The following is a 27821-nucleotide window of genomic DNA, read 5'->3' on the forward strand; positions in this document are numbered from 1 at the left end:
GTATTTCATTTGTTTGCTCAGACATTCACGTATTTGTCCATCACTATAAACTATTTGCCCTTTTCCGTGCTTACATTTGGTTTTGTCCTGAAGGAATTCCTTCCTGCCTGTCTGTTCAGTGCTCCATGAAGCTCCGTGGAGAGCTCATGACTTGGGCTGTCACACCAAACCCCAGTGACACCTTTCTCTCTTCTGCACGTGGCTGTGCAAACACACCCAATTTCTTTTTTTTGCTGCCCCGGCTTGTAAAGAAGTTACCCCGGTCATCGGAGAGGAAATGACTCTGGGACCCGTGCGTCTGTCCGCCCCGTGGCCCCCGTGGCCCCCCGCACGCCCACCGCACAGACAAAGCCCCGGCGAGTCACTGTATCAATCTGGGCTGGCCTATTGGGGTGTAATCGGGCATGCAAGGGGACCAGCTTGCAGAAGATGTGACTCCTTTTGTGAGGATCCCTTCTGGCCGCTTCTCAGAGGCGTGCGGTGGGTGGGGACTCGGGTTGATGTGGAGAGGAGCCGGCGCATGACCCAACTAGGCAGCATACGACTGGGCGGCTGTATCGGGAGGTCTATCTGTTCTTTTTTTTTTTGACACTCACACACGCACACGCACATACACACATACACACACACACACAAACATACACCCGAACTAAACAGTGATCCCTGATGTCAGTGTGGCACCCATTCAACCATGTTAAAATTAGAGGTCAGATCGACATCAGATGTCTTGTCATAGAAATGGCACAGAGCTTTTTTTTATATCTATCTTGTGTGTGTGTTTGTGTGTGTGTGTGTGTGTGTGTGTGTGTGTGTGTTTCTTTGAAAAGGAGAAAGAGACAGAGATGCAGTATGTGGAAAGTGTTTGTAGGTGTGTTAATCTATTGAAGACTAAACTGTTTCAGTTATCCCCATCAAATTCTTGTTTCTTTACCCAAAGAACATGATTCTCACAAGTAATATTATGGTATGTGTAAATATAAAACACAAAAATGATCTGTATGTTATACAATTTATCTGTACCTTATAACATGCATTGGTGTTTATACACAGATAATGCAGTATTTTATTTTATTTTTAGTTCAAATTAAACAGCTTCGGAACAGCCATGCTAAGGATACAGTTCATTCATATCATCCTCTATGAATTGCTATAAACAAACTGGAAACCACACTGGATCAAACTCATGAATCGGGTGATCCAAATGGGATTAAAGGATAACAGGCATCTAGTTGAGTTTGCAAGGTGCACTGGTCTGCCTTGTTATGCATACCCACAGCTTGACAAAAAGGGTTGAATGTCTTTAGTTTCCATGTGTTGTCATTTTAAACAAACATTAACCAACTGGTATTACTCACAATAACGGATGTGTTTTTATGTCGCTTCAAATAGGTCATGCAGTGACCTACGCTCCGTCTCAATGACTCATTCCAGGTGCCTTCTTGGGTCATCATACAGTTCAGGGACAACAAGCAAAAAGCTTGGTTGGTTTAATTCGGCACATCATGCCCATTCACTTCCCAACTATGCACTGTCCCCTCTATATAAACACACCCTTAGATCCAATGCGTATTAATGTACCGCTGTGGTTAATGAACACTATGTCCAGTGTGTTCAAAGTAAATATTCTGGAGTCTTTTTTTTTTCCATTTAGAAAAAAAAATAATATTTCATTATCGATCCACCTATGTACATATTTCCTAGACTCTATTACTCTGGTGAGGGACAATTTTCAATTGATTGATTCAGTGGCTGTGTCCTCTCCGACTCTCCCTCCACACACCCCCTGCCTCTCTCTGCCTCTGCTGGGGCTGATAAGATGCAGCTGGGTGGCCGAGGGTTGTGACCCCACAGTAAATAGGCCTGATTACACCCTGCCCATGCCCACCATGATACTTCATAATCAAGTGCCAGCAATCTGTGTCCGCAGATAGCATTACTCACGGCCCAGTGAGCCCCAGACTCACTGCAGGCTGCAGCGGGGGGGGGGGGCATAAAACGCATTCAGACGCGCTGCTGGCAAACACAGGCTCGGCTGACGCTTATTTAATGGCTTTATGAGGGATGTATGAAGCATTTGGGAAGGACAGGAAGACATCAGAAGCAGAGGCAGAGATTTTCAAAATATCCATGCGGGTGTGTTTTTATTACGCACTGGTCTACAAATACATTTTTTTTAATCTTTTTTATTTTCATTTTCTTCAATGATCTAGTTTGACTTTTGTGTGTTGATCATTTGTGTATTGATATCATTAAGGCTTGTTTAATTAATTTTGTGGCAATTCAGAAAACAAGTTTGACCAAAAGATGTGTGAGAATAAAATCTATATACAGTACACTGGATATATAATTAGTAAAAAAAATAATATCAAGGGAATAAGGATGAAAGTTTAAGTTGTCTGTGTTTTGAATGTCTATATTTCTCTTAGCAGCACCACAATGAAACTGAACAATAATTATATACTGACTGAGAAAATGTAAGCACTTCTTTGGTTGTTTTCCCTTAAAGCAATGATGGTTGCATATTCACAGGCTGAAATATGTCCAGTTGAGCAGAACCGTGATGAATATGCCAATCAAAGCGTGCAGCCACCCCCCCAGCCAGGGGCCCGTGTGTGGGAACTGGCTGAGTCAGGCAGGCACCTAGGGCAGGTTAGCGGAGGGAGCAGGTTAGTGATGGGGAGCCCCTAGGCTCTGTGGAAGTTGGCACGCTAGTCATCCCATCCTGGGATACCCCCAGGTCCACTGTGAATGCATAGCCTCTCCACCCCTGGCTGCTATTCATGTAGAACACACACACACACACGCACACACACACACACACAGGGATGCACACACACATACACACATACACACATACACACACACACACACTGGTTTTGGCTGCTTGACAAAACGTTGGGCAGGGCAGCTCAGCTGGCCTTCACACCCCAATTGACCTGAGCCCGACCCCTTCTCTGTGTGTGTATGTTTGTGTGGTGTGTGTGTGTGTGTGTGTGTGTATGTCTCTCTTTGTGTGTGTGTGCGTGTGTGTCTTTTTGTGTGTGTGTGTGTGTGTGTGTGTGTGTGTGTGTGTGTGTGTGTATGTGTGTGTGTGTGTGTGGTGGGTGGGTGCTTCCAGCACCCAGTGCCAAATTCTCAGCAAAAGGGGTATTATATTTGGAAGTGGGAGCATCATCAGGTCTTCAGGTCAATTAAATTCAAATTGAGGATAAATTATTGGCAAATCATGGCCAAATAATTAGGTGGCTGGGACACAGTCTAGCCCTCAGCCCCTGGCAACGTATCCAAGGCTGTTCCGCAGAATTCTCAAGTTGATCTCCACAATGTGGACATTTCCATGAAGAGCTTTTTAAAAAAGAATCAGAACACTATACTTTGTATTTTTTATTTCTGATTTTTTTTCCCCCTAGATATTAAACATGCTGACATAGCTTTAGAGTGTAAGCATGTCCCGTGCTTAGGCATAAACTATTTTGAGTTTATTTCTACATTTAGATTTTCTGAGACGAACACACACACACACACACACACACACACACACACACACACACACACACACACACGCACACACACACACAGAGAGGCCACAGCATGTGTGTTTGTATGAGTGAAAGGCGTGTAACGACTCTCATCCCTCAGGGATTGATGGCACTAAAGAGACAAACAAAAGAGAGGAAAGGAGGGAGAGAGGTGGAGAGCATGAGGAGGAGGGGGAGGGGGAGGGGGGGAGGGGGAGGGGGGCGGGGTAAGCGCAGCAGTCCTCTTTACTATTCTCCCCTCTTTTTTTACAACCCTGACAAAATAGTCTTTTAATTTGGCTGAGCGTCAGGGGCGTCTGAGGCCCGCCTCCATCAATCTCCATCATGAGTGGGCCCCAGGAACCAGCTCCCCTGGGCCTTCCCTCTGCCAACATCCCTCTGCTCTTACCCCCGAGCAGGGCAAATAAGCTCTGTCACAGCCTCCCTCCCTCTCTCTCTCTCTCTCTCTCTCTCTCTCTCTCTCGCTCTCTCTCGCTCTCTCTCTCCCTTCCCCATTCTTTCTCTCTCTCTCTCTCTCTCTCTCTCTCTCTCTCTCTCGCTCTCTCTCTCTCTCTCTCGCTCTCTCTCTCCCTTCCCCATTCTCTCTCTCTCTCTCTCTCTCTCTCGGTCGCTCTCTCTTTCTCTCTCTCATTTTCTGTCGCTCTCACACATCACACTCTCTTTTTATTTGGTTCTACCTTTCTCTCCCTCTTTCTGTCCTCCACGTGCTCCTCATGCTCAGACTGTGTCTCTTGTCTCCCGTCGATGTCAAAGACCTGCCTGTTGGAGTAGCTGGTGGACACTTTAAGACCACATTTAAAAGAGCTTGTTTCAAATGCTTCAAACGCTTGTGAATTCAAAGTCTTTTGAAATGACCACGGGGGGGTCTTGCGTTTCTTTTGCGTCCGCTTTGCTCTTTAACCCTGCAAGAAAAGACTGACAACTTGAGAAAGTAGGTTACTAATTAACCCTAATTAAATAATATCGGGATCGGTGTGAGGGGGGTGTTCCCTGTGTAAATAATTCCTTTCTTCCACCTTCCTGATGAAGTGTAAACAAATGCATAATAATGATATAGACTGAGCGACCTAATGCTCTTACACAGGGGTGGCCTGATGCAGACGCGTCACTGAGTGAGACAAATCCATGATATAAATTGGCAGATGAAGCAAGCAGCGGTCAATACGGATTACAGCTAAGCCTCTCCTTATTGTCAGGGTGGTGGACTGGCACTGGCTGCACTCTCTCAACATCCGTGCAAAGTTGGGATTGAATAGGTGATGGCATTTGGAAGCAGGTGTTGAGTGCTATCTGTTCGTTCCCTCCTTGTCCGTGAATCTGTTTTAATGCACTGCTGAGGGTGGCGACGAGCACCTGTCAACAGCAAAGATTCCCATGTCAACCTGTTGAAATGGTGAACTCACAATAGCAATGCAACAAGCAACTACTCTACGGCATGAGCCACAGTGGCACAATAAAGGTAAGGTTTTTTTTTTTTTTTTTTACAAAAACAGCTTTTGACCTTTCCTGCGGCCTTTGGAATCTTGGCTGGACCTTTGCTAAATGCTGTGCCTGCCAAGTTGCCCCTGACTTGCACCTGAATCTGTGTTCAACATGAATTATTTCTCTAGGCTTCCCCACATTATGTCCTATTCAAAACCTATCAAAGGGAAGTCACCTTTCAGGATCACAATTAACAAATGTGCTCATGTTTCCTTCAATGGCATTAGCAGGCCTGCAAACCAAGTGATAATAGAAACATACAAACGTGACACATGTCAGTAAGAGTAATGTGGCTGTCACAACTGGTGACTTGTGCTGGCAAATCCAGCGATTGCAAGTGTGAGCACATCGAGACATTGTCCTTTGAGAGGCTGTCAGCTGTCCCGTGTCCACGCCGTGAGCAGCCTGCGTCTGAATGAGCACAATGTGGTGTGAAACCGCAGAGACGGACGAGCCTTTGTTTGTCGAGTGTGCCGAGACAAAAAGCCCTTTTCTGGCTCACAACTCCCTCTCCTTCTGGACCCACTAGGGCCAGCTGAACCTCAAGCCCCTACCTGACACACGGTTGCCATGGAGATGTCTCTCTCTGTCTTGCTGCAAGGCATCCCCTCTGCCCCCCCCCCCCCCCCCCCCCCAATCCTAGCATCTCCAGAGCTCGAGAGCTCATACAGTCAGACACAGGACCTAATGAAAAAGCCACCTTATGTCAGGCACATGTTGTGAATTTTTGTATAATAAAAGATTTGAAAATAGTTTGATTTCCAATGCTCTCAATACTCACACTCTCTTCTTCGCTCTTGTCCTCTCTCCCTCGTCTTCCTCTCTTGCTTTCCCCCTTTAAATCTGTCAGATCTAGTCCTGTCCACCAAACCAAACAATTATTATTGCTTGAATTATGTTTAATTGTAGTTGGTCAGTGATGAGGACTATATCATATCAATGGAGAGGGTGCGGAATTGGCCTCTGACTCTTTAGGGTGGACATAACCTGTTTACTAGGGGTTTAGCCAGACTTTCCCCTCTCTTTGTTTCACAATTAAGAATTCACTTTTATTCTGTTTTAACTGTATGAAACTTTCCCCATCCAAGTGCTGCCTAATCTGTGTTAACTACTGTTAATTAGCATATGATAATTAATTGTGTTTTCTACAAATTATTTCTATGTGTGGTCCCACTGGGTTGCCTTCGCATCTCGTTAGAGCCAATTAACTGCAATTAACACACGTTAATGAGAGGGCTTTGAAGCCAAAACAAACAGAGGAATCCTGACTGGTTCGAGGGTTACTCAAACAGTCCTTCAAATCCGAACAGAAGGAATGCAAGCTACAGGAACAGGGGTAATGTTTTCCAAAAACATAGTTCAAACTATCGACCTACGTTGGTAACGTATATAGTAGCCTACGAACCATCGTTATGCGACACAGGTGTTTTCCCAAAACCATAGTTTGACCGAACGTTAGCAAACACGGTCGTGAAGTTGTATAGTTACAACTACAGCTCTCGATCTGTGGTCAAAAGCTTAGTTCCAGATACTTCATGTCTAAGACGTCACTGATGATAGTTATTGGTGTCCAGTTTAATCATGACTATTGTATCCCCGTTAGTTGATATTTGACATGTGTTAACCGCCATAAAACCCTACTTATAACTGCCGTAAGCAAAACATACATGATCAGAAGGCCCACTTGCAGAAGTGAGCATGCGTGGTGAATTCACACACCTGCAGACAGTAATGCGAGCTGCAACTGAGCTGCTCAGTCAGTTGATAATATATAACCTAAAATATTAATATACTCTTATTGTAGGGACAGAATATGGTGTTAGTAGTTAGACCTAGTAACAGAGAATTAGAATGATAACTATGCACGTTAAAGAGTTACTTCAGGCTGGATTTGAAACAGTTGCTACGAAAGCAGGCTATACACTTCAGGCTTAAGACACAACGTGTAAGCTATTAGCCTACTGCGCCACTGAGCTGTCGACGCTGTAGAGTTTATTTGTAAATACAATAAAAGAGAGTTCAATGTGAATATGTAGTTCTTTAAAAGTCAACAGAATGCAGACAGCAATTTTACGAGGTAAGCCTATATAAACACATTAATCTGCTAGATGATATGTATGGATGAAATTGAGGTATCTCAATGATTTGCTCCTTATAAAAAAAACACAGGTGTGCGAGTCCACGTGCTACACTGTGATTAACCAAGTAAGTTCGAACTACTAACTAACGTTGGCCGGGTTTCCCAAAAGCATCTTAAGCCTAAATAGAATCCCGAATAATACGAATAATTTCATTGTTGTCAATCACCTTTTAGCTTTTTTCCCATTAAGCTATTTTAAGCTCTCAGAAACATGATTAAACTATGGACACGTAATTGGCAAAGTTTAATGAGACATTGGCAGAGTCGTTACTGATTCCATTTGTCTAAGCTTATCTTTTTTCCCCTCCTTTTTCTGAAGGCGGGCATATTGTAGCTTACATTCAGTAGGGCCTAGGCCTAGCTCACAAGTTGGTGCAGAAAGTGGAAGATCTTGGGGAACGAAGTTCCATCAGAAAAAAAACAACGTAATAATGAATTAAATAAAAATAAAGTAAATAAAAAACGGTAGGCTAAGTGTGGAATAACGAACATTGCCTTCAAAACCTATGTTGTGCCAAAATCAGTCAGAGGCCTATATTTATTTACTTATTTCCTCAATATTTTCCTCGACCTCTTCCTGATCCTTAAATTCCTTCTTCAAGGATACCCCAAAAGCACTAGGGTTCGGGCAGCATGGCACGTAGCCTACTGTAGGACACTTGCAAGTGGCAAAGACCAGGCTAATGTTGGACGTCTTGAGTAGGTCTAATATGTTGACACATCATGCAACAAACAAATCTGATCACGGTTTAATATGAGCCTATATATTTTTTAATCGTTAGCATTATTTGTGTGTGTGTGGGGGGCCTACTCTTCTTACGTTAGATATGCAGATGTTAAAGTTCATTCGCCTTTAAGTCAATTAGCACGTAGGTCCTTAGTTCAGAAGGCAGCAGCTGACGTCATCTGATATCACCAAATTAGGTGACATTTCAGCACTGTTTACATGGACAGCGTCCGTTAAGTAAGACTAGCCTACTACTTAACAGCAGACTGGACGTTCGCCTTACGTGCTTGATTGGGAAAAGTGTGTAAAAAAATATCGAACGTTCTTGGAATCACTAAAGAACACTCGTAGCCGTTATTAATTGTTATTGGGAAACCCGGCCATGGTTCAAACGAACATAGTAGGATGTTGGTACGACAGTTTGGGTAAACCATCGTACTTCAAGGGGAATTTAAGATGCACCCTACCACATAAGTTCAATGCTAACCTCTGTCCTTGTTCAGGAAACGTGCCCCGAGTCAAGTTTTCATCTTCAGACAGGCGAAAACTTCCATGGTAAAACCTATAGAATTATTTTTGTAGATTTGAGTTGCAGGACGAAACATTGTTTTCTTTCTTTATCCGCTGTAGCCTTTACTTTTTAGAAGTCTATGACGCATGCACTATCAAGTCGACAGCTTTCCCCCTCCTCCGTATTAGCGCCATATTTCATCCGCTTGACACATTCCGGACATAAAGCTGTGAGGCACAGGTGAACTACACCATCACTCTACCCGCGAAAATATAGTGTCGTCTCTCTTCTGATCTATGGGCAATAAAATGAAGCCCGTCCTTCAGCTCAGAACGGAGCCCCAATGGATTCAATACAACACAGTCAGGTTTAAATGTTGCCTATTAGCAACACATTTTCCTAAATTAAATCAGCTGAGCTCAAAATGACTATCACTGTTGGATTGAGGAAAATGGCATTTCAGCGTACTTAGGTGACTGCTACTTCAATGTAGACCTAGGCTACTTCTACCGCAGACATCACTTCAGGAGAGGCGTTGTTGAAGAGTGTAGGCTATATGTACAGTTCCAATGGGACAAACATTTTATTCGGCTGATATGTAAGCTACTCTCTCTGCATGGAGATCTTTATATGCTGCTTTTTTTACATTACAGATTTCCATAATCGAATACCGTAGTCATTTATTTTGAAAGCGTATTATTATTATTATTACCATCATCATAATGATGTTATAATAATAATAATAATAATAATAATAAAATAATAACAACAACAAACAAAACAACCCTGTGACACCTTCCATAGCCTTAAAAGCAACATGGTGTTTCCATTTATTTTCTTACCACTTAGGCCTACCTAAAACATTTGGTCACAAACGAAACTAGAGATATTTCTAATCCCGTCTGCTCTATCTATTGTTCAGAGACGTGTCCCCAGGCTATTGATATCAGGGGTGAACAGGACTGAGGCTGGTCGGATTCTGTGGGGTAGACAATCCACTATCTCCGTCTTTCCACCCTCGCAGATTGTCCCATGTGCACCCGCTGTGAGATAATATCTCTGAGGCAGTGTCTCACGCCAGACATTATATTATAATCATTAGTGATCCATGGCCTCTCACCCTTACAGAGGTATATGAGCAGAAAAGACATTAATCTCAGGTGGAAATGATGGCAGTTGTTTTCCAAACAATTTGTGGTACTTATTTAGCTTTAATTCGTCGAAAATGTTGAGATTGCTATAGGACATCCCAAAAGCATAAAAGTCGTTACAAGTCATTTTTTTTATCTCTTTTTATACTTTTTGGATAAATAGCCTAGTTACTGAATGTAGACAGGCTGACGACAGGGTATGAAGGTTCATTTTATTGAAGTACTAGAAAAACCCTTTGTTTTGTTTTCATTAGGCATAGTTCTGAAATTCACTCCTTGCCGGTTTACGTCCACGTGGGGCAGTTCATGGTTAGAGTTGCTGTTTGTCCTGTTTAGAAATTACCACCAATTCAAAAGATTACATAACACACCATTTAAAAAATATAGTCACATATAAAATAGATGCTTATAAACACATCCCTTAAAATACAGTTACCTTTTCACTGGGTAATGATGCAGTCTGGAAATGTGGACTACACTATTTTGCTCAGGACTTTTGCAGGTTTAGATTTATTATAGTTTTACCGGTCTAATAATTATATTTGTTTTTGTTGACGCATTATCAAGACTATGGCTGAATAAAGTATATTCTGCAGATTACTGAATGACAGAGGGTTGCTTCTGCCCAGAGTAAATCAGCAAGATTCCATTATTGCAGGATACTTTAACGCAGCACACCCAGTGCCGACTGAAAGATGACTTCTGTTTTAATGACTCCTGAACTATAGACAACAGGCATTTATAAGTCCGATATATAGCCTACGCGTGGTCATCTTTACACGTCGCGTCGTCTGGGTCCCCGCCATGGTATCAGTCTCCTGCAACAAACTGAAAGAACGATAATTGCTTGACTGTTAAGTGTTAGACGACTCCCCATAATGTAGGCCTATGCTGTAGTATTACACTACAAGCTGGGAAAAAATCACCGATTTATGTCATTCACTGAGTTGAATATTTCCTCTGAATCCGGAGTCACAGCAAAAAAAAAATTGAGCGAAAGCACACGGGCATACATTTTGCTGATGCATTAAGAGATACCGCACATCAGAGATCCCTCTTCAAGAGATGTTCTGTATGCATAAGGAAAACTGCTTGCAACGCACATAAAAAAGAAGGCTTCATAGGCCTACAATTATTTAGGATTAATAACAAAAAATGAAAAACATAGTCCGTACATTCTTTGGAGCCTGTGCTAACTAATGTTTGCCATTGTCCTATAACCACCGCTGGCTTGTTATTTCATATTTTTTCGATACAATAATTCTAGGGACTGCGCGTGTTCCTATCCTGCGCTCTAAACGGTGTACCGCAAACCGCTCAAAGGATGGTAATTGTCACTTGGGTAGCGAAGCCCTGATTGGTTATCCAGTCCTATGACGTTATGCTGCTCAGCATAAGGCTAACCTGCTCCCTCCAGGAAGAATTTCAGAGATTTGACCACCCAAGACACGAGGAGAGAGACCGAGGCCCATGGAGCCACTGCTGAGCTCTTGGGAATCGAAGCCCTGATTTTTGGATGATTTACATGCATTTCAAGTTTTTGTTTTTTATACCATCATTACCTGGAATTATGCCCTGACGTTTTTTCTTTTGTCGGTGACAACGTCGGTGACTTGAGCATCCTTGAAGCTGAAACAATTCTGTAGATCACGTGCCTATGCTCTGCACTGGATATCTGGGGATCACATGTTTTTTTTTTAAATTCCATGTCGGTTTTTCATAAACTGGAACTTCAGTGAGTTCGTTCGATTGACATCCTGCCATATGTCTTCAAACCAACTGTCCGTATTTCTACCGGAGGGGATTTAAACCAGGTGGATATACAGACTGAATCATTTGAATGAACCTCATTTCCTTGATTTTGGACGGAGACTTCATATAAGGTGACGGAAGAACTTCACACGCCAGAGAATACGGTCATTTAAGACATCTCAGGCGAAACAGTAGGCTGTGCAACATGGTGCATTGTGCTGGGTGCGAGAGGCCTATCCTGGACCGATTTTTACTCAATGTTCTGGACAGAGCTTGGCACGCCAAGTGCGTACAGTGTTGTGAATGTAAATGCAGTTTAACAGAAAAATGCTTCTCTAGAGAGGGGAGACTCTACTGCAAGAATGATTTCTTTAGGTACGTACCTGGAGGTTTTACACACACACACACACACACACACACAGACACACACACACATACACCGCGCGCGCGTTCGCGTTGCAGAAATTTCAACAAATTGTTAAATTGTCTACACACTAGTGTGAGTCAAGGGACCTCACTGCTCACTGCTGACGATATGCGAAAGCTGATACATTAAAGACACACATCAGCGTGTTACAACACAGATTCGTGGAATAGTCCATTGTTTACAAGCCACGGCTGCCAGGCGAGCTGCGGGGAGGAGAATTATGCCAGGTCGTCTTGACAGAAGTGTGTCCCGCCTCGGCTCAATCTTAGCGTGCAGACCCGCTTGTTTGCCAAAACTCGAATGAAAACGTGATAAGTGGATTTGAATAATGAATCGGTTAGCAGTGGAAGCCAGCAGACAGAGCAATCACAGACACACAGTCAGCACACATTTGCGAACTTTGAATGACTACATTTGCATAAATGCAGAGTTACAATGGCTTTCCTTATCTTGAGTGTTAGAATCATTTGTTAGATTTAATAGGATATAGGCTAGAGTAAACTATTCAAAAAAACAACAAATGTTTTGAAACAACAAATGAATGCACCCCGCAATGTACTGCAAATATTGAGGACCGCATGGTGATTTCAACTGTTTTGTTATATCGGGGTAAAACAATGATGACAATCTGTAGGCTTTGTTTAATTATTAACCTTTGTTAACATGTAGAGCATCGGGGAATCTCTTGCTGTGGCTGTAATATTTGCGTCCGCCCTTTTTCTCATTGTCTTTTTGTTGCGTTTGAAAGCCCTTTGTAATTGTGATATTTCTGAAATATCTTGCAGGAGATATGGAACCAAATGCGGAGGTTGTGCACAAGGAATCTTGCCTAACGATTTGGTTCGCAAAGCAAGGAACAAAGTTTTTCACTTAAACTGTTTCACCTGCATAATTTGCAACAAACAGCTTTCAACGGGCGAAGAATTGTACATCTTAGATGATTATAAATTCATGTGTAAAGAGGACTATTTGAGTAGCAGCATCGGCAAAGACACCACCCTTCTCTCAGGTAAGCCATAGAAAATCAAATGAAAAGACACTATTTTGGTCTACAAAAATTGGTTAATTCACCTCAAATAATAATCATTGTAGTCTAAATGCTACACGTGGTCAAGTGGAGAATGTTTTCAGCTGAATAATAGATAGGCCAAAACAATTTCCATTTTTTTTTTTTGCCATGGCCCAAAAGAAAAATAAGCCTACATGTTGCCATTGCTAAAACACGATGCCAGTGAAAATACAATTCGAAAATTATCATCTGTCTAAGTTACAAATTGAGGGACACAAAAGCGAGCAGCCGTATTATTATTATTATGATTATTAATTATTAATGATCATAATACTAATAATGTTGTTGTTGTTGTTATTATGGTTGTTGTTATTATTATTGTACATGTATTGCAGTTGTATTATTTTCATTCTAGTCTAGGCCAGATACAATTATTGTATTAAGAATGAAGAATAGATTTGGAAGATATGCTTAAAGTAGCGTGTCGTATATGCTCACTATAACGTAGGCTATTTGCGCATGAAAAAAAAAATTGGAAGTGAAAAAATAATAATACATTTTGTTTCATATTTCCCAGTTACGACATGCAGTGACCCAAGCCTATCCCCAGACTCCCAAGATCCACAGGACGACGGGAAGGACTCTGAAATTGGACATTTATCAGACAAGGAACCCTGCAACAATGAGAACGAAGAACAGAACACGGGAACAAAACGACGAGGGCCCCGAACCACCATCAAAGCAAAACAGCTCGAGACCCTGAAAGCTGCTTTTACGGCCACACCAAAGCCCACCAGGCACATTCGAGAGCAGCTCGCACAGGAAACTGGACTCAACATGAGAGTTATTCAGGCAAGGCCATTTAGTCTAACGACATCCTTCGGTTGCCAAAGGAATAAACTGTCAGTATGTGTTTTCAAGACATTGGCCTAGTGGATTGACCATTAATCAGAGATATGAAATTACATCAATGGGATTTCCACACCAACCTATAGGCCTACTATCTCTATGTTCTCCCTGCTTTTTAATATTTTGTCATGAAAATGACGAGAGATATGACACCCTTATTTTCGCAACCCACTCTCACAGGCCGTGATGAAACTGATGGGTTGCTGTTGCATTTACCTGATAAGTCATTTTGCCCAAATAACCTTGAAAATGTAGATTGGATGCTGATTGGACGTCAGACGCCTAACCTATCGTCAAGGGTGACACTGGCTTATTCATTCTGGTCCTTGCCTGATGTCAGTAGGAATAAAAGCCTATCGAATGTCGATCTGGGATTGTTAGCGTAATCTCGTCAGGTTTATACAAATTCACTTCAGTCCTGTGTGTCCTCTCTAGCTCCACATAATGGGCTAAAATCTCGCAACAATTCAGACCTGCTCCAAGCTGAAGAAAAAAAGGACCAGGCTTAAGAATGAATAGACTGTAGCCTAATTATCAAGACAGAACAATGTGACTATAAACGTAATGCACAGACTACCCTGATATGTGTTCTTCTGACATTACTTGACTTATATATGTATGCGTAGACTTTTGTTTTGATCGTTTTATCATTCTTTCAAAAGGCAAATGACACGTTCGTTGTTTTCTATTTGAGGTTTCATGTGCTTATATTTGTGTCTCAATACTCCGTTTGGGGTTTGTCTATTCATACCATTTTCTTTCTTTCTTTCTTTCTTTCTTTCTTTCTTTGGAAACACAGGTTTGGTTCCAGAACAGGAGATCAAAAGAACGACGAATGAAGCAGCTCAGTGCGTTGAGTACCAGGAGGCATCTTTTCTTCCGCAGTCCTCGAAGGATGCGGACGTTGATGGACCGGCTAGAGCCTGGTGAACTCATGCCGAACGCACATTATGCTTACGGAGGTATGCTGAATTTTTTTCCAGTCATACATTGACACTTGCAATAATGCTACACAATGGTATTGTATATGTATTTAAATGGTTCAGTGCCATTTGAGGCTGGCGAGTTTCAGCAGCCATTTTCTCGTCAAATAGCTTATAAAAACGAACCAATAAAATCGAACATAATTAGTCTACCTGAGTTTACTCCTGCCTATTTTGAATTGTAAACACTGAACTTGTGGCAGTATGGCAAATGCTTTCAATACATGGGCATAGCTTTTAAATTAAACCATCAGTTAATTAATTTCATTCCCAATTAAGAAATCCCAAATTAAGTCCTTTATTTGTACAATGTGATTTTCTATGTTGTTTTTATCTGTCATCTCCATGCCTATAAGCTGATAAGGTAGCCTGAAATTGCTATTGTGTACACAGTTTGGCTTGGAAAACACTGGCTACACCAAAATCAGCTTCCACACAATTATTCCCCTCTTAATTTGACTCTCTGTTCATCTCCACAGATTATCAAGGTGAGTACTACGGCCCCGGGGCTAATTACGAATACTACCCTCAGGGTCCCCCCTCATCACAAGCACAAACCCCGGGGGACCTGGGCTACGCGCCCTCCTCGGGCCCCGCGGGCACCCCTCTGGGGAGCATGGAGCACCACCACCCTGGGCACCATCCGTCCGGTGACGTGTCGTGCTACACAGACATCATCTCGCAGCACGCCAGGGACTCGCCGAGTCCGGAGCCCAGCGGCCCCGCTTCCATGCAGAGCATCTCCAGTGAGATGTGTGGCCCTGGCACACCCTTCACGTCCCTGTCTCTGAACGGCAGCGGGTACAGCAACCAGCTCTCACACACGTCCTCAGAGATGAGCGAAGGCACTGTCTGGTAGCCGGGGATGCACACAGAGGAAGACGAAGGAGAGGAAGAAGAAAGGCAATGGCACTCTACACTGGCTCAGAACATAGGGCCTGGACTATTTTTATTGTTCTGTTGTTATTTAAATATTCAGATTTATTTATGTGATTATTTATTATTTATGTCATTAATTAATTATTTGTATTTATTCATTAGAGAAAATATTACAAGCTGGCCATTTTATCCACCATCTTGATTGTTGTATTTATATGATGTGTTTCTGTAATAAAGACTTAATTGTTGCAGCTCGCAACAATGGAACTATACTGTAGTCCTTTGCTGGTTAATGGTCTATGGATTTGCATTTAACAAAGGCATGTGATGGAGGCTGTTGCAGGCATTAAAGGTTGGATGTAATACTGGTTAGGCAGCTTAGGTGTCTTATAAATGACATTAATGCTCACTAGACTTTGCTGACCAACAATAAAGACTGACACTTGAAAACCAACACACAACAGTCCTTTGGACTGACCATACTGTACCATGTCTGTAAATCCTTTTTTTGTTTATTCCACCAAAATCTCAGACGTTTCGCCTTCACATGGATGTCTTTCAGAGAACTGTTAACCCTTTATTTATGATCAAACAACTTGAATTGTAAAATGAAGTCTACCTTCTAAAATGTCTCAGCTATGCTGTGTAGTTGACATGAACTGTTGTTTACGAGCATTCTCTTCAGGGGTTGGAAATATTAGTATTGCTAATGGCCCCTTGCCACTGGGGAATGTGTTTCAAGCACCAACCAAACTTTTGTATGTGTTCTAGGCTTACTTGTAATTTTGGTTGTATGATTTCACTATGCTAGTTTGTGAATATAATAGCACGGGAGGGCAAATATCAGACAGACACCAAAAACTGCAGCACAATAAATTATGAGGTTTTTTATTTACACAGAGTTTGTTCCTTTTTTATTTCAAGGTCACCAGTCTATGGCTGATAGTTAATAAAGCACTAGAATTTTGGAAATTTCAACATTTTTTTGTTAATTCCCCACGTACTGATATAAGCTATCAGCTACTACAGTATAAGCCTATGGTTTAATATACATTTTAGTTTAATATTGATTCTGTGTTTTCTATTTTTCTAATAATGTTTGTGCGCGTGTCGTATAACTGCATTAAAAGAAAAAGGCTTTAATAGGTGTTTAGAAATTAGATCAATAGAATGTTTGAAATTCTCTTAAGGCTAACGCTGAATTGAAATCACCCTATGTTACTACAGTGCTACAAGGCCATTTTTATTTAACCGATTCAAAATAATACAGTAGGTCTACTGGGTTTAGGGGTTATTTTTCTAAACGTACAAACAGGTTAGCTGCACGGTGGTATACTACATTTGTCACGTCTGATTGATTTTTTTTACCGACATACAGGGAAATTACGCAGGAGATAAAAGCCTCAAAAACATGCTCACGCTTTGGATGAAGAGCTGGCCTACCTGAGATAAAGAATTCAAAGACCAAAGCCTTGGCAACCAGGAGTCTGACCATCGTTAGTCTAACCTAGCCCTAAACCTATGCTGGGTTAGAGTTATTAAAATAATAGTATAACTCGTAGAGATGAGGTGGCTAACGACTGCAATAACAAGCTGTGATATTCTATTCTGATGTTATTTTGTGGGCTACTATCGCAGAAAAAGAGCCCAACATGGAAGCTCGTCTAATGTACAATTGGCCACTGCATTGTATACTCCACTCCAGTTGGTGGCGAAAATGCGCAAAGAAGTTGCAACGTCAAGCCTTCTCAATCCACAGAAGACGAAGATGGCTTCCTCTATATCGCAACAGTTAGAAGATCTATTAAATCCATTACCTAAGTTCACGGATCCAGAGGACGACGAAGATGAGGGTAAGATTCTATACACGATAGAAACTAGCTATTCGGTAGTCATGTTTTAAAAAAAAAGAATTAGATTTCAGACATATATCCGTTTGATGGTCCACCATGCTGCATCAACTCCACGGGCATGGCGTGTGGCATGTGTGTACGTGTTAGCATGGAAGTGGTTAGCTAGAAGGGGACAGGAGAGACGAAACCTAGATGGGCTATTTTAGCAAATCCTGATATTGTACACCACCTCTACACTTCCTTTCTGAGTGTCGTCTATATACAGCCGGTAGTGCGCCGATTTGTTAGAATTTAGTAAACAAGGCTTGCGCTGCCGTCATTGACGATGAAAGTGTGAAGTTGTTGAGGTGGGTATGTGTGGCTGTCTGTGTGTGTGTCTCTCTCTCTCTCTCTCTGTGTGTGTGTGTGTGTGTGTGTGTGTGTGTGTGTGTGTGTGTGTGTGTGTGAGAGAGATAGTTTGAATAAACAGTAGAGTACACTCTCTGAATGCTCACATGTATTCCTTAAGTTGGCTCGAACTGTTTTGCAACGTTCATGTCCTTTTAAATGGTGTAACTCTTTATGTTGGCACAGCAGTTTAAAACTAACACCCTCCATTCATAATATGCTATATGCTGTGACATTAATCCAGATGTTTTCCTCACTTTTGCAGCCACCAAAGCCAAGGTGATAGAGAAGTTCGACGAGGGTAATGAAGAAGATGACCACACTTCAGTCGTTGGGCTTAGAAAGCGTAGTACTCACATCTTGGAGGAAACTGATAGGCGTTATGCAGGGAAGGCGACATCTCGGAAAGAACTGCAGAAACAAGTAGCAGGATCAGGTAAGCGTGCTGTCTTAATCACATCCATGTTTTTATCAGTTGTAACTCTGAATGCTGGGAAACGCGTACTTGCTATCTGTTCTACATTTATCAGTTTGTATGCTAAAAGTTACTAAATATTGAAATATGAAATGTGCTCTGACTTTAAGTATGGAGACAATAGTTTTTGTTTTAAGTGTTTTGTCTGTTTTGAGTTCTCTCTTGTTTTTTTATTTTGAATTTATTGTGAAGATCTCAGTGATGGTAACAAAATTGAATGGGGTTTTTATTCAATACAGATGAGGAGGATGATGAAGATGATGATGAAGGTGGTGACAGTGATGAATTGGAAGATGACCTTGCGGATAATGATGATGATGAGGAGGATATGGGAGAAGAGGAGGAAGAGGATCATGAAGAAAGTATAAACAGTGATGAGGATGCCCCGGTGAAGGCAAAGCTGGCCACAAAACTGAAAAGTACTGAGATCACATTTCCAAAAGAGACAGATTTTCGCAAACTAACTGAGGGAATGGATGATCTTGGAGTGAGTGAAGAGGAAGGAGATAGTGGAGAGGAAGATGGAGACAGTGCTGGCGATTCGGAAGAGGAAGATGATGAGGAGGAGGAGGAAGAGGACGACGATGATGATGATATGGAAGATGCTGATGCTGTGATGACATTTTCTAAAGAGAAGGTTGCTGAAGAAGTGCAAAAGGGAAAGGCTGTGAAAAATCAGCTTGGTATGTTTTACTGTCTTCAGTCTCTTTATTTAACTAGAAGTACTCCTTCAGTGAATCCTCAGTGACTCTCAATCTTGCTTTCTCGTTCTACAGCTCTTTGGGATCAGCTTCTGGAGGGAAGAATCAAGATTCAGAAAGCTCTGGCCACAGCCAATCAGCTTCCACAGCCACAGACCTTCCCAGAGTTCAAAAACAAGGGAGGTGCAGAGTTTTCAGGAGCCCTAAAGAACAGTGAGTGATGTCTTATTTTCAGTTTGGTCACATATATATATATATAAAAAAAAAAAAAAAAGACTTTGTTCTTTTCTCCAGTACGTGTTTTAGCTGCATGATTTTGGGAAGGCATACAGCTTGCTTGTGTCTTGTAGCATAAGTTTTTTTTTTTTTTTTTTTAAATACATATTGTAGACAAAAGTCCAATAGGCACCCACACATAACTCCGCGGGAGACTGTCTCTATGGAGAAAAGCTGATAGGTTCATTTATATTTTCCCTTTGATCTATTCAGATTTATGGGGCAGAGAAGAACCCATGTATTCATCAGTTTAAGAAGGCAGCTTTGATATTTTTTGTTACACGTGTACTGAAGTATTCAGCTTTCTTGTAAAATATGTTGCCCCTTTTTTTAAAACACTACATGTACTGGGTTGAGATCAGATAAGAGCCAGACTGCTGGGACATATCAAATATTGGATATAAAGATTGACTAGCTCTAGTGGTTTTGTTTTGTTTTTTTACTTTAAATTGTGTGAAAGAGCAGGCGGTTTATTTATTTCACACGCAGTTTTTACTCTGCAATTCTCTTTAAATAACATGATATGAGAGTTGGAAAGAATGGATTCCGTTCCCTGTGACACATAAGTGTCATTACCAAGCTTACCAGTGTCATTTTTCACACATTGAAATTGGCTTCAAAGCTGTAAGCCATTTACCTGTGCGTTCAGGGCACACCGGGTTCAGTTTGTTTTGGGAAGACCTCTGTAGAGAATTTTGCGGGCTGGGGGGGGTGACTATTGCTAAACATTGAACTGTTGTGGTGAGTTAATGTTAAAGGTGATCCCATCTCCACTGCTCCCCACCCTGGTGAAAATCACTGGCAGTTTTATAACCGCCGCAGTTAATAGGATTCTTCTGGCCACGGGCAATTAATACTTTTGTGTCCCCCTCCGCCGTCCCCCTCCCCCCTCCTCCTCCTCCTCCATGTCTTTCCATTTTTTTTTTTTTTTTTTTTTTAAACGGGAGCAGATCTGAAAGCTTGCAGAGGCCTGGCTCGTCTTCATTTGCATATTTATTGCGTAGGTATAAAAGGGAAGCAAGTGATTGATGTGCAGCCTTCCTCCTGAATCTTTAGCAGCGCCTTATTATGAGCAGGAGGGAGGGAGGTTGGCTGTGCCAGTGTACTTTTGATTAAAGTTGAAGATGGCAGGACTAGCGTGCGTGCGTGCGTGCGTGCGTGCGTGCGTGTGTGTGTGTGTGTGTGTGTGTGTGTGTGTGTGTAGCGTGTGTGTTGTACCCACCCTCTCTCCTGCCATGGAAGGCAGTCAGGGGCTGAATCGTAACGGTCCCACATTAAATATGGGACCTTAATAAATGCTGACACGTCAAATGGGAGGAGGAGGTGGTGTACTTTCGCTCCAGGGTTATTAGAAATGTTTGAAGTGACAAACGTGCTTTAATTGATGGGGGACTGTGACTAGGAGGGAGTGTAGATGGTGACGGAGGGTTGAATAGCGTTGCTCAAATCATCAATAGAGAAATTATTAAGTCGTTGATTAGGCCTACCTAATGCCAGCTCTAGGAAAGCATAGCATTCATTACCGGAGACAAGGAGACAAGGAGGCTTGGAAAACAGTTACTGTGTCTGTTGGTTTATCTGTGTACAGTTTTTCCCCATTGTTTATTGTCCCTGCTGCGGTGGGTTTTTTCCGAAAGCGTTGTTTGAACATCTACCATCGTTAAATGATGGTCTCGGATCATTTTAAGCACCCACTCCCCATGGTTACCGTGGTGGTTGCTCAACGAGTCTTCTGGGAAACGCGGTCCAGATTGGTCCACATTTGCATTGTGTGTTGTGACTTACGCGCTGATAAAGGTGCTGAAAGAATGTGTGAGTTGGAGGTGGCGGAGAACGTGTTAAGTACAGCCTGAGCACATGCCATTGTCAAGGGCTGGTGTTGCGTTATGCTGACATCAAAATGAAGACCGTATGTGGGTTTTCACTCTTGTTTTCCTCTGCATAAACTTGAATTGCAGAAAAAAGCTGAGAATGATTAGGACGATGTCTGCAATGTTTTAGTTCTTATGATCTCCCTTTCAAATTTCCCAGGTCATAAAGCGTTGAAGGCCTTGCAGAGGTCCCTGCTTGACCTCCAGGACCTTCTCCTGCACCAGAATGTGGAGACCAGGCCCATCGCTCAGGGAAAGGCATGGACTGCAGACAGCAAGAGGTACTGCAAGCCTGACCAATAACCATGGCATTTAGGCATGATTAACTGTTTATTCTGAGAGTGTTTTTCTAAAGAGAGGCACTTCATTTGATGTTCTCAGTACTGGTGCTAGTACTGGCCTTAGGATGGCTTTGGACGTGGGATTTTACAGACCCAAATCAGTGTATTTATATGTCATGCACAGTAAAGCCATGGAGGACAGTGATCTGGATGGGGAGGAAGACGATGAAAGTGATGAAGGTGAGGAAAAGACAACGGATGCGCAAAATGGAGGCCCCCCCAAGCGGAAATTGGAAATGTCGGAGTACCCTGAAATCATGGCCAAGCGCTTTGCTAATTTTGAGCCCTACCGCAACAACACCCTGCAAAAGTGGTACGACAAGACACGCCTCACCATGGGCAAGACCACCAAGGTAAGACCCAGGGGTTTCTTCTGTGAAAAAAAAGTGATGGCCACGAGAAATCTCAAACCTTTTGTATTCCATACATTTTTCGGTAATTGCTTTAATTTTCTATTAACTCAGGCACTAGGTTAGTTAGGTTAGTCTAATCTGTGTATCACTGATTTGTGACAGTTCTTTACAGTCCTGTTCAGCTGTGCTTTCTGCTCTTCTCTCTCTTGTGCAGGGCTTTGGGTCGTTCGACCGGAGCATTCTGACGCAGGTTGAGCATGTGTTGATGGATAAGGAGAGGTTGGTCAGCCGCACGCAGACTCGGCGGTCCCAGTTCCGAGTCCTCGGCAAGCCTGAGATCACCACACCTGTTGTTGAGACAGCCACAACAGAAAATGAGGTGAGGAGTGAGAGAGAGAGAGAGTGAAGAGAGAGTGAGAGAGAGAGTGAGAGAGAGAGTGAGAGAGAGAGTGAGAGAGTGAGAGAGAGAGAGAGAGAGAGAGAGAGAGAGAGAGAGAGAGAGAGAGAGAGAGAGAGAGAGAGAGAGAGAGAGAGAGAGAGAGAGAGAGAGAGAGAGAGAGAGAGAGAGAGAGAGAGAGAGAGAGAGAGAGAGAGAACGTGATGGAGATGGAGGGAGAGATGAAAACCGATATTGTACCAGGACTATGGTCTAGCGTGTGTTTTTTATCTTGACGCACAGCCTATGCTGAAGACACCAAGTAGTGCTTTGATGAGACCGCATGTATCTTAATAGAATCTGCTTACCAACGACAACAGTTTGAACTACATTAACCTGGCATCCAACTAATGTGTGAAAGCTGTTCTGGCAACCAGATCGAGAACCTGTACAAGTTAACCAACAGTGTTATGCTTCAAACTGTGACACATCAGACTCGTTCTTTCTAATGTTTCTGTCTGTGTAGAGCACGAGTCTCTGCATCACCAGAGTGGGTTTAATTTCCCTCTCGTCTTGTTTCCTCCAGGCAGTGGAGCAGGCCATGCTGAAGGCCAACGCACATCTCAAAGACCTGGACGAAGAGATCTTTGACGACAGTGACTTTTATCACCAGGTAATAAGAGCTCCGTCTCACCGTCAGTTCAAAATGAGTCTCCGTTCCTTGTGTGTAATGTAACTTATTGAGATCTAAGAACTCGACCACTTTGTTTCTCTGAAAAACGTCTGTTGTCTTTTCTCCACTGGAAGAGATGGCAATTATCATGGCAATCAAATGACTATTGTCATGAGTGGTAGTTCGGTAGTAAAAAAAAAACCTACCTATCTGTCATTCCAATGTATTTGTTGTGTTAAATTTTTATATTATTATACTTGTTATTGTGAATTTTTCTTTGTGATCTACAATATTGTGATAAGCATTTTGCTATATTGTGCAATTATTTTTTTAGGTCACTTTGGACAAAAGCGTCTATTAAATACCATAACCATTTTCATCCTATGTGTCTCGAGCACAGCTGATATTAGTGAAATAATACATGCACGTTATGAAGGCCTTTATTCTGTAGATAGATGAAAATGACAGCAAATATTATTACAGGAAAACAGTATGCCAGTTGAACAGGGTCGACTAACAACACTGCATAGAAAATTCAAAACTGCAATTTGTGCATAGGAAAATCGCACCCTTTACATATTTGGGAAACCCAGAGCTGAGGCTAACATAGGATCCACTGGTGATACAGAAGAACGCCTGACTAAATAACTGTATTAGGAAATTCAGAGATTATGGTGAAATGAACTAATGCTATATCAAGTTGCTTCCAGTGAGTTTATCCTAGCTGAAAAATGTGTTTTGCTGCAGAGGCCTGTTGAAAGGCTTACTGACTATTTAGTTTAAACAAAGTTGGTGAAGAATTCAGATGCAGGAAATACTTGGTACTATTGGTAAATGTGCCTACCTTCTTTTGGGGGGCAGTGCTTCCTCAGCAGCCTCTAATAGTACTGCTGTTTCTGTGACAGCCGTGCACACGTCTGCATGATTGAGCTGGGGTTAAATAGCCCTATGAAATAAGGTTAGATTCTTATGGAAATCTAGAACGCAGTATGTTACAACCACGACTTCCCATAGGTCGCAATATACATAAATATGTGTGTATTCAGTGTGAGTGTGTGTGTATATTTTTGGGCCCACTATTTCCCTGCCCTGAAAAATTCCGCTCGTGCGTGCTCGCCGAGTCTGGGGCAGGCAGGGAGGCGGGCTGCTAGTGGGATGCCTCTGGCAGAGCCGCAGATCTCAGGTCAGTAGATTGGTGTCGGGATGCCCGGCTGACACTGATGAAGTGGCGCTGATAAACTGATGGATTGGCTGCCGCTGTGGAGATTTGGGGAATGGGCCAGATAAATAGGGCCCCTCTGCTCTGTTGATAATAAAGGTGTCACTCTTTACCAGCCGTGTGTGTCAGTCAGGTGGAGGCCACTAACGGCAGACGGGGGGGAAGGGGGTGCAGATCTCATTTCCAGCGTAGTCAGACTGCTAACCGCTTGCACCCCTGACAGCTCTCAATCCCGTGTGCTGGATGATGGCAAAAAAAAACGTTGCTGGCAAATGGCCAAAGTTACTTGTGATGCCATGATGGTATTTTCCTTACAGTGTATGCCATATTTAAAAGCAGAAGGTGACTACTTAAAAGGAGACCTCTTGCAGTCACTGTTAGCTTGGCCTTTATGTCAGATTTCTGGGCAACCTAATAACACGTTCTCCCTCCCTCCTCTCAGCTTCTTCGAGAGCTTATAGAGCGCAAGACAAGTGCAGCTGATCCCAATGACCAGGTGGCCATGGGCAGGTAAGCTTTCTGACCTTTTCCTGGTCAGTCTGATTGATTACCTCTCTGACTTCATCCGTCTGTCTCTTTGGGTGTCAGTGGACCCAGTTTTCGTGTACTCCATACGTACACTGGCGTCAGCTCATCATACTCCTAACTTAAGTGTTATGTTGCACCCCTGACTGTCTGTAAATGTATTATAGTATATAGAGTATACCATACTTATGATGCCATTAAGCTGTGAACATACTATAGTCAATTTAGCTATAAAGAGTCTGAGAGTGTGCTGTGTAACATACTCATTGCTGCTATGAGTCTGAGAGTGTGCTGTGTAACATACTCATGGCTGCTATGAGTCTGAGAGTGTGCTGTGTAACATACTCATTGCTGCTATGAGAGTGTGCTGTGTAACATACTCATTGCTGCTATGAGAGTGTGCTGTGTAACATACTCATTGCTGCTATGAGAGTGTGCTGTGTAACATACTCATTGCTGCTATGAGAGTGTGCTGTGTAACATACTCATTGCTGCTATGAGAGTGTGCTGTGTAACATACTCATTGCTGCTATGAGTCTGAGAGTGTGCTGTGTAACATACTCATTGCTGCTATGAGAGTGTGCTGTGTAACATACTCATTGCTGCTATGAGAGTGTGCTGTGTAACATACTCATTGCTGCTATGAGAGTGTGCTGTGTAACATACTCATTGCTGCTATGAGAGTGTGCTGTGTAACATACTCATTGCTGCTATGAGAGTGTGCTGTGTAACATACTCATTGCTGCTGTGAGAGTGTGCTGTGTAACATACTCATTGCTGCTATGAGTATGAGAGTGTGCTGTGTAACATACTCATTGCTGCTATGAGTCTGAGAGTGTGCTGTGCTCTTGACTGGTTGTCTTTCTCCCCTTTGCACAGGCAGTGGCTGGCCATTCAGAAGCTGCGCAGTAAGATCAAGAAGAAAGTCGACACCAAGGCCAGCAAGGGCCGGAAAATCAGGTGATAACAGGCGTGGAGGCTTTATCGTCACAGTACCAAGTCAATGGCTTTACGAAATACCAAGAAGCCCATAGATACGCCAAGAAGCCCATAGATACGCCAGGAAGCCCATAGATACGCCAAGAAGCCCATAGAAATGCCAATAAGCCCATAGGAAAAAAAACAATATACTGCTTTTGGAAAAGCCAACATTATCGCACTGATATAATAGAAACTGACCACTCGGAGTTCCACTAATGGAGGTCTTGGGCGTGTAGAAGGAGAACGAGTGTTTTCGGAGCATAAATTGATGTCTGTAAAAACCCGCGCCTTAATTGCATTTCTTTCCCTGACAGAGCCTTTAGCTCAGGCGCCCGGTCTTCCACATGCATTATGTAAATGATGGAAGCATTCAGGCACTTTATCTTATCTGTTCTCCTCGTCATCCTCCCCGTTTTCAATTTACTCCTGACAAATAATCTGTGTCTGTTAATAGGAATTTCTGTCTCTGTGTGTGTGTGCTGTGGTCAATTTTCTCATTTCCACTTTGTTTTCCCCCCTGAAACGCTTTGATTGATTCTCATAAATTAAACCTTTCCTGACGAGGGGGGAGTGAGAATCTAATGATGCTGTTGTTTTTTTCCTGTTTGGGTGGGGGGTGTAAGGTCAGCTATTCATGTACCAGTTTTCTTTTATTTTTAAATGTTTTTTTATTTCACACACACACACACACACGAACACACACACACAGGAACAAACAGACACACACACACACACACACACTTGGGGGAGGGATACAAATAATTCCATTGACGCTAATTTTCTATAATCTGATGGCTGTTTGTTTTTGAATCCTCTGACTGATGGCATGTATTTGTCTGAAACAGGTTCCACATCCACAGTAAGCTGGTGAATTTCATGGCTCCAATGAGCCTGGGCTCCACGCACGATGAGGCACGGTGAGTACCGCCGTGCGCACAGTGTGCCGTCCCTGCCAAAGTCCTTTACCATACATAATTATCTCTCCCTCTGTCACAGGCTTCTCTCTCTTTCTTTCTCTCCTTCTCACTCTCCCCCTTCTCTCTCTCTCTTTCTTTCTGTTTTTCTTGCTCTCTCTCCCTTCCTCCCTCTCACACACACACACACACACACACACACACACACACACACACATTCACACTTGCGTTCAGACACCCGCTCTCACACACAGGCGCGCACACACCCAAACTTTAATTAGCGGTGCTACTTTTTGCCATTCGCAGAATCTGCTCGTCAGCCGCCTAATCCCTCTTGAACAACTGCCTTTCACGCTCCTCTCTCTGAAGATATGCGCTGAATATTCCTCTCTCTCTCTGACACACACACACACACACACACACACTCACACACTCTATCTCTCGCTCACTCACACACACACGCACAAACACACTCTCTCACCCTCTCTCTTCTTTTCTCTCTCGCTCACTCACACACACGCGCACACACACACACTCTCTCACTCTCTCTCTCTTTTTTTCTTCTCTCTCTCACACACACACAAACAGATTTTTTCCTCTTCTGATTGACTTTGTGTTGTTTGTTTGTCCTGTCACTTTGCCCTTTTCTCCCTCTTCATTTTCATGCCCTCTCCTCCTCCTCCTCCTCCTTACTCCACAGCGGAGGGGGAGAATACGGTTTGTTGTAGTAGACATTGAGGGGGCATCACGTAGCTCTCGCTCTCTCTCTCTCTCTCTCTCTCTCTCTCTCTCTCTCTCTCTCTCTCTCTCTCCTCTCCTCTTCTCTCCTCTCCTCTCTCTGTGCTTAAATATATCTCTGTCCTTTTGTCAAGCTGAGACAAGAGAGAAGAATGTTCCCCATGAATCCTGCCCTTACTCCCTCCTTGCTTTTTCTCCTCCTCATCCTTCCTTTTCTTTGGCCATCTCTCTCTCTCTCTCTCTCTCTCTCTCTCTCTCTCTCTCTCTCTCTCTCTCTCTCTCTCTCTCAACGGAGGGGAAAGGACAGGGTTGGGTATTGGCACAGGGGGCTTCTATGGGGAACCAGTGCAGGAGCAGGCCGTCATGTTTAAGATGAAGTTGAAGTGTGTGTGTGTGTGTGTGTGTGTGTGTGTGTGTGTGTGTGTGTGTGAGAGAGGATTGGGTGAAAAGAGGAGCGTGGTGTGAGCGTTAAGGATTTATGAAGAGGCTGTGCTGACTGATGGCTGTGGCCTGATGTTCACGGCCACATCGCTCAAGCACACCCAGCCAGGGAGGACATGACATGCTGAGCTCACACACACACACACACACACACACACACACACACACACACACACACACACACACAC

General features: G+C 42.9%; 2 protein-coding genes across 2 annotated transcripts in view; both read left to right on the forward strand.

Annotated features, from left to right (window-relative positions):
• Positions 1-10991: 10991 nt before the first annotated feature.
• lhx1b (LIM homeobox 1b) lies at positions 10992-15779 on the forward strand. Its single transcript, XM_012834843.2, has 5 exons — positions 10992-11677; positions 12515-12738; positions 13316-13590; positions 14447-14609; positions 15110-15779. The coding sequence occupies exons 1-5, from the start codon at positions 11508-11510 to the stop codon at positions 15487-15489; spliced, it is 1212 nt and encodes a 403-aa protein (XP_012690297.1). The 5' UTR covers positions 10992-11507; the 3' UTR covers positions 15490-15779.
• Positions 15780-17211: 1432 nt separating this feature from the next.
• Positions 17212-27821, forward strand: part of aatf (apoptosis antagonizing transcription factor) — a 14349-nt gene continuing 3739 nt past the window's right edge. Inside the window, exons 1-11 of the mRNA XM_012834872.3 lie at positions 17212-17362; positions 18015-18185; positions 18464-18907; positions 19001-19138; positions 21233-21353; positions 21538-21766; positions 21981-22145; positions 22729-22815; positions 24477-24544; positions 25439-25519; positions 26386-26457. Coding sequence (XP_012690326.2) covers positions 17227-17362; positions 18015-18185; positions 18464-18907; positions 19001-19138; positions 21233-21353; positions 21538-21766; positions 21981-22145; positions 22729-22815; positions 24477-24544; positions 25439-25519; positions 26386-26457 — 1712 coding nt within the window. The 5' untranslated portion in view covers positions 17212-17226. The remainder of the gene's footprint in view (positions 17363-18014; positions 18186-18463; positions 18908-19000; positions 19139-21232; positions 21354-21537; positions 21767-21980; positions 22146-22728; positions 22816-24476; positions 24545-25438; positions 25520-26385; positions 26458-27821) is intronic.

This window comes from Clupea harengus, chromosome 8, assembly GCF_900700415.2.
Source record: "Clupea harengus chromosome 8, Ch_v2.0.2, whole genome shotgun sequence".
NCBI classification, from domain to species: domain Eukaryota; kingdom Metazoa; phylum Chordata; class Actinopteri; order Clupeiformes; family Clupeidae; genus Clupea; species Clupea harengus.